We start from the raw sequence: 7,353 nt of genomic DNA on the forward strand, positions 1-7,353 counted from the left end.
TATTTGGTAACACAAAACTAAAAACCAAATTGACTAAAGAAACAAATGTACTATTTGTGATTTAACAATAAAAAAACGGAATTTAGTATTCAATTACTTAATTAACACAAATTAATGGTAATAAATTTGCTAACATTCAAAATCATCAATTACCTTTTAGTCTCATGATTCGATTGAAATCACTCATCTATATCTCTATCTAGTTCATGAAATTAATAAGTAATATATTCAATGGTTTTGTTAAAAATACAATAACACATATATGTTAATTTTAAGTGAGATCACGAAACCACGTACTCATGTTTAAATGATTTTCCAGTTAAAGCTCCTCTCGAAGTCATTAGTTACATATAATTACTTTGTGAAAGTTAATTTAATCTTGAACATTTGTTATTGCCCGGATAATAAACATTCGTCAATTAATCAAATTTCATTAAACCATTTAATACTAAAAACACATTTAAACATCAAACAACTACCACTTAACTAATGTAATTAAATTAACTACATTTTTGTTATAACTTAACCCAAGTCAACTAAATCCTATGAAAATTTATCCATGACAACTAATTGAACAAAAATAAGCCCAATAAAACTAATACTTCACATATTTTGTTCACATAACAGGAAACTGTATACTAGCCAAACAAGTAAATTGTATACTGGCCCAAAACGATATCATACAACCCACAAAGGAGATAAAACAGCCCACACGCTCCTCCTTTTCTCCGATCGTTCGATAGCTACAAAAATTCATAAAAATCGTAGAACAATCTCTTCCCTTCGGCTTGAATTGATTGCAGGTAGGTTTAATTGCACCCATCTTTTCTCTCTTTCTGAATCGATTAACATTTTTGAATGCTTCTCTATTTCTATTTATCTGTGTGTACTCTTAAATCAATACTTCTCTGCATTACATTGCAGCTTGAATGACCAATCTGGGTTTAAAACAAAGTGACCCTCGACATCTTTTTTTGTTTACGGAGTAAAATTAGGTTACAAAAAGGCGGATTTAGGATTTTGCACATACTACTGAGTACTGATTGATTCCAATTTTGTTTATTTGCTACAGAAAGATGCTAAACAAACAATTAATTAGAGTATATAACGTATAGCCCTAGAAATGGTTGGGAGCGATTTAAAGTCGAATTAGAAGTTAAACAATTACATATACATTTAATTGCTAAACAACCAAAACCTTGAAAAAGACCTAAACAATAGAACGCCATTTTTAAACTCAAAGATGAACCTACCATTAGTTAGAGTACATAATGTATAGCCCTAATATACATGACTAGTTGATTAAGATCATAGAGATATAGAGTTAAGGGAATGTAATAAACATAAAATGCTAGTTAAATTATATACATAGAATGGATTTATAAAGAGGTACACAACACAGTGGATATAGTAAGATTGCATTACACTTTTAAACTACAATTACAATTATTGTGTTTGATATTTTTCAGGATATAGATGGAGGATCACTCGTTTTTTAACAACATGATGCTAAATCTTCGTTCCACCTGCAAGTATGTGTTCAATTATTATCATATTAAACTTGTTTATTTTTTTGGTAAAAGTATTCTCCAATTTCATTAAATTTGTATCTGTATTCTTTTCTCTCAACTCCACAAACAATTTATACATATGAGAGTTTAGATGAGAAACAAGGTGTGTCTCAACTACAGATAAGCTCTCTTTCTTGAAAAGTAAGTTGTTTATTGTAATTACCATTTTGCCATTATAATGTTGAAAGGTATTATACTGGATACCCAAAGGATCTTGGGCCATCAAGGGTTCTTCATTTTACTTCAGAGCGTGAATTTGTTCATCTTCTACATCAAGGTCACCGTGTGGTTGTTGCATTCACCATCAAGTAATTTAATATAATATATTATCCTTTTTTTTTCTTTCTTTTATGGTTGTTATTTTCTGTATTCTGTTTGTATTAATATCTTTTTTTTTAATATTTTCAGGAGTAATTATACAAAACATCTTGACAAGGTATTGGAGGAAGCTGCTGCTGAGTTTTATCCAGAAATTAAATTTATGCGAGTAAGTTGCTTCTTTCAACATTGTGTTAAAAAAGATAACCTTATTTATTTATTTGTTTATTTTTTTAATTAGGTTGAATGTCCAAAATATATTGGATTTTGTATGACACGACAAAAGAAGGATTATCCATTTATAGAAATGTTTCATAGCCCAGAACAAGTAAGTTTTCTATATTTTTCTTCCTTTGTGTACTCTTTGAGTTGTTCAAATAAATAACGTTCAAAATAGGGATAATCACACAAAAAAAAAAAAAATCATATTAATTTGTTCTTCTTGCATTTAGTCACATTTTTACCTACATTTGATGCAGGCAAATCAAACAAGGGGTGTTGATCCAAATGTTACAAAGTACTCCGTTAAAGTTTTACCTGTGAGTTTTTCAAACTATATATATATATATATATATATATATATATATATATATATATATATATATATATATATATATATATATATAATATAATATATACACACATCGTATGTATAAACACACATGTCTATACACATGGCCTATATATATACACCCACACTCACACATGTCTATATAAATAAATACACACATGCTTAATATATATATGGCTATACTGAACTCATAAGATTTTATTTATTTATTTTTTTTTATTTTCAGTACAACTATGATGTGAGCGCATATGGATTTAGAGAGTTTTTTAAACGACACAACATACAGTCGTCTAGTCACAAGTGACCTGGCATGCCACCTGGCTTTATGGGTTTTTTTGTAGTAGGATTTTATGTTTGCTTGTAACTTCAATTTGGTAGAATTTATATTAACATTATCTATTTTTCTATTTACTAAAATTCATGTTTACATGTAATATATATTAGCAATTACTATATACACTACAAGAAATGTTTTATTGGTTTTATTTTTGAACTGTTTATTTTTGTACTATTAATTCTTAAGTGTCCATGACTCTACGTGGCATATAATTAAATTCTCAATTGAGTAGTTAATATTATTGGTTTTATATTTTGTTAAAGAGTGGTTCGATTTTTTCAAGTAAGTTATAAATAATATTCGTAAGATAAGATCAACGCAAAGTGCCACTACAGGACGAGTTATAATTACTTTATACTTTACAGATATTCTTTTAATCAGGTTTAATCAACATTATGTGTTTAAACTTTATTATAGTATCCGTTATATATTTTTTATATTATAAAAGAATACATTGGTTTATGGCTGGACTCTTGATCTAACCTCGAGTTCTTGAAAAAAAATGTCAAGGAAAAGATGCAATGATCTTTGATCACCAACTTAACTTTCCATTGGTATACACAAAAAAACTATGAAACTAAACATATAGATTAATGTGAATCTATTATAATAAGAGGACATGGTAAAATTAACAATATTTTAATTTTTTTTTTCTTCTTCTGATAATTAGCATCAGAATCAGTGTCATAAATATTGAAGGGATTAATCTGAATCTTATTAATGAATTTCTGAAAACAATAAGTTGAAAACAAAGAATGAAGTATTTCTTTTCCCTCTCCGTATTTCTTTCAAATAAGGAATTTTTAAATTTAATTTTATACTTTTTTTTGACAATGAAGATGAAGGTAAAGAAAATGATAGATACAAAGAAAATAAACTAGACTCACGTGTTGAATAGATAGTCTCATTAAAGATATCATGGACATTTGTACCACGTTAACCATAAAAGAAACACACATCTTACATTGCAACGACGCATTATGGAAATATCAACATATGACCATGGTTTGCCAAAATGACTAATAGGAATTTGACAAAAGGGTTCTTCATAAATGAAATATTTTGAAGATGATCTGTAAATTTCGAATAAAATTGGAAATTAAGTTTCTAGAAAAAACTGTTGGTTTTTGAAATCAAGTACAAGGTGAATTTCGAAAAGAACTTTATTAAATTTCGAATTTCGAACTCGTGTTAACATTTTCAAAGTCACTTAGATTTTAGGAGTTTATTTTCTGACATAAAGCAATTTCGTAAATTGTTTTTTTTGGTAATTTCAAACTAAAGTATTATTTTCAAAGGGCTTTTTTCTTAGCAAAGAGTGTTCGAAAATTTTGAAATCGATGAGAATTTTTGAATTTTTTTCCTTGTTCTTAATCCATGTGATGATACATTTCCAGTCTATTAAATGGTAAATTTTCTTTTCTTGATATTATCACAAAAATGATAAAATAAAATAAACATTTAGTTTTTTTTTTTCAAATTTAATCTTACAAAACAACGACAGCGCAACAAACACATCAATATCATGTCAATTTCATGTTGAATCTTGAACACTACACGAAGTCCTACTTTTTACATCACACAAAATTTTATATTTATTTCTAGTTGAAATAAATAATGACACAACCAAGTTATCAAAGTAATAAAATAATGTAAATCCATAAAGCCAATTTGAATCATCTGATGAGAAAATTAACACATTATTTAATGGCCCATGTGATGATATGATTCATAAACGTCCAATTAATGATTTTTATTATTACATATTTTGTTTTATCAAGAAAAAAATTAGTTTATCCTAAATAAGTTAACAGTTAAAATAAGCCATGACGGACAAAAACATCAAAATGTGAGTTGGAATGGCCTAATAAATAACTATTTAGTTGGATTTGTTAAGATTGACTCGTAGAAAATTAGTGAATCCTATGCATTACAAGTGGAATGACAATAGAAGAAGGGATAAAAAGTTTCCCAAATGATAACATATAGCTCAAGTATTAATAGAAACTATAGTTGCATGTTTGATTTATAATATAGTTCAAGTATTAATGAAACTTGTGGACTAAATTGATATGAGCTACTTATGATAACAGTAACAATACCATCAATAATATTGTTGCCCTTTATGTGTGATTTTCAAAATTCCTTGAAAAATATTAAAGCAGATTCTTCGGTAAAAAAAACATTGTTATTTTCTTCAATAGAAGAAAAACCGTACAATCAATCAAACATTTTTACAAACCAACCAAACAATAATCTCAAACTGCTAATCTCTTAAATCAGAATCTCGTCGATTAAAGGATAAATCAGACTCTCTTCGATTAAAGGATATCTCTCTGATTGTAGCTAAAAGTGGCTTCCACGACAACATCTTGGTCGACCTATTGATATTACTATTTTCTTCATTAGTGCTAGGGTCTGAACCCTGACTCGATCCTCTCTCTTGTGAGTTAGCCAAATTGGTGGGCCTGGGCCTGGGCTTAGGCATAGGCCTAGGCGTAGGCCTAGGCTTGGACCAAGCGGCTTTAGCTAAGCTTCTCAGCTTATTCGCAAGACGAATCAAGTCTCTTGAGCGTTGATCATTGTTTCGTGGGTTTGAACGCCGACTTGACCTTGTATCTTGTGGGCTACCTGACGGGGTGCGATTGGGCTTGGACCGATGGTCCCTCACTATGCTTGTGAACTCCTTTGCTAGACTTAAGTCTCTTGAAGAGTCATCAATGCATGGGTTCGAATCCTGGCTCGACCCTTTCTCCGGTGAGCTAGCCAAACGGGTGGGCTTGGGCTTGGGCTTGGGCTTGGGCTTGGACCTATGGGCCTTGGCTATGCTTGTGAGTTTCTGTGCAAGACACATCAAGTCTTTCGAAGACTCATTCAACCGAAGGATCGAGTAGGGTAGCACAAAGTAGATCCTTCCCGGTTCGAGTAAGGCATCAAGCTTCATTAAGACCAACCCGTGCATAAGTTGTATCGGAGTGGTCATGAAGTGTTTGGGAAAACCTCCGATTATCTGTCCGACAGTGATCGGGGCATCAAATTCTTCTAAAACACCGTCCAAATGGACCACTCGGATGGTCGTCGATGTTGGTTCAGTTGATCTTATGCAAGGCTTACAAGAGCCCATCGGTTGAAGACATCCACAATGGTGCACAGGCACATGGCTCATGTTGATCAAACCCTAGCCGTATGCTTCGGTGTTGTTCGACCGATTTCTCTCTCTCCCTCTCTTAAAAGAAAGAGTTTCTATTTATGAGGTGATCCACATGATTCATTCTCTTATAAGTGTAGGAGACCTTTCTACTTATATGTATAGTGCATGTGTTGAATGAAAGGAATCTGGCCAATCACTCACTAGAACGTACTTTGAGAGCAAAAAGGCAGTATGCATTATTATTATAAGGTCTTTGAGCGTATACTTCACGACAAGAGATTTTTTTACTGGGTTATGAAACGGGTTATGAAACTATAGAAAACAGTAGGTTATACACAAAGTTTGTTCTCATGTTTTAAAACTAATTATATTATAAATATATAAAAGTAGAAATATATTCCATTTGCGTGTAAAGTGTGTTTAGAGAGAGGTCATCGATCCAGCAAAGTATTATTGGCATTGGTGCCTTGGTGGTGTTTTATCTTTTATCTGTCCGATGTTTACAATGATCTGGCCCACGAGATTTGCAGTCTTGTAGACGGCAGGTTGACCCCAGTCTTACCAAATCCACTTGTTGTCTTATCAAAACCTAACATACTTTCGTACTTTTGTTTGGATACGTATATTCTGTTTCTTAATATAATATTTTACAAAAATAACTTCATGATACTCTATAATCCATTTCTCTTTCATTAATATTTCCCACATCTTGTTAACATAAGCTTTTATTAATTATTACTTTTTCCCTTTATTTGTTTGCATCTAGAAGTTCATTGGCATTGACTCATTGGTGGTTTCCTTCCCAGCATATTGTTACCAGATTTGACCATTTTACCCTTGGGACTGATTCTTGCCTTACTGTTATCTGGGAATAGTTTATTTGCTGTTGCTATTCCTTTGGAGCTTTGCTGGTGTGACCATTTTACCCCTGGGGTCGTTTTGTTTGTTTCATGCTGTCTCTATAACTTTTAGTTCTCCTTAGTGCTATTTGGTGTGTATTAGTTATCTTCTTTTTATTCGTATCACAGCATTGTACTTTGAAGAATCTACTAATTATAGCAAAAAACCATCCAAACACAAAGCATAATTTATGGTCTTATAATAAGAAAAAATAAATAAAAATACAATGTTGTAATTGTGCAGATTTTTCAAGTGCAATTCTCTAATAAGAGAAAAATGGCAGGTGCAGTGTTAACAACGTGTAAAATTCTTCCGATATTATTTATAGGAGTTCTATTGAACTCATCAACTCTACTTTCCTAGTCTTCTGTATGTAGTTAGCTATTTCTCATTCTCTTCTGTATAAATACCGATGTATTCCTTGTTATATTCATGGAGTGAAATACTACAATTGTTAATCATTACATGGTATCATGAGACAACTGTCTCTATCAAGCTTTATGCT

At 31.1% G+C, this 7,353-nt stretch overlaps 1 protein-coding gene across 1 annotated transcript; it reads left to right on the forward strand.

Moving 5' to 3' along the window:
- The first annotated feature begins 661 nt into the window (after nt 1-661).
- On the forward strand, nt 662-2,945 carry LOC111913968 (uncharacterized). Its single transcript, XM_023909689.2, has 7 exons — nt 662-803; nt 1,470-1,532; nt 1,760-1,879; nt 1,980-2,058; nt 2,131-2,217; nt 2,369-2,428; nt 2,687-2,945. The coding sequence occupies exons 2-7, from the start codon at nt 1,477-1,479 to the stop codon at nt 2,762-2,764; spliced, it is 480 nt and encodes a 159-aa protein (XP_023765457.1). The 5' UTR covers nt 662-803; nt 1,470-1,476; the 3' UTR covers nt 2,765-2,945.
- Nucleotides 2,946-7,353: the final 4,408 nt, after the last annotated feature.

This window comes from Lactuca sativa, chromosome 7 (genome assembly GCF_002870075.4).
Source record: "Lactuca sativa cultivar Salinas chromosome 7, Lsat_Salinas_v11, whole genome shotgun sequence".
NCBI classification, from domain to species: domain Eukaryota; kingdom Viridiplantae; phylum Streptophyta; class Magnoliopsida; order Asterales; family Asteraceae; genus Lactuca; species Lactuca sativa.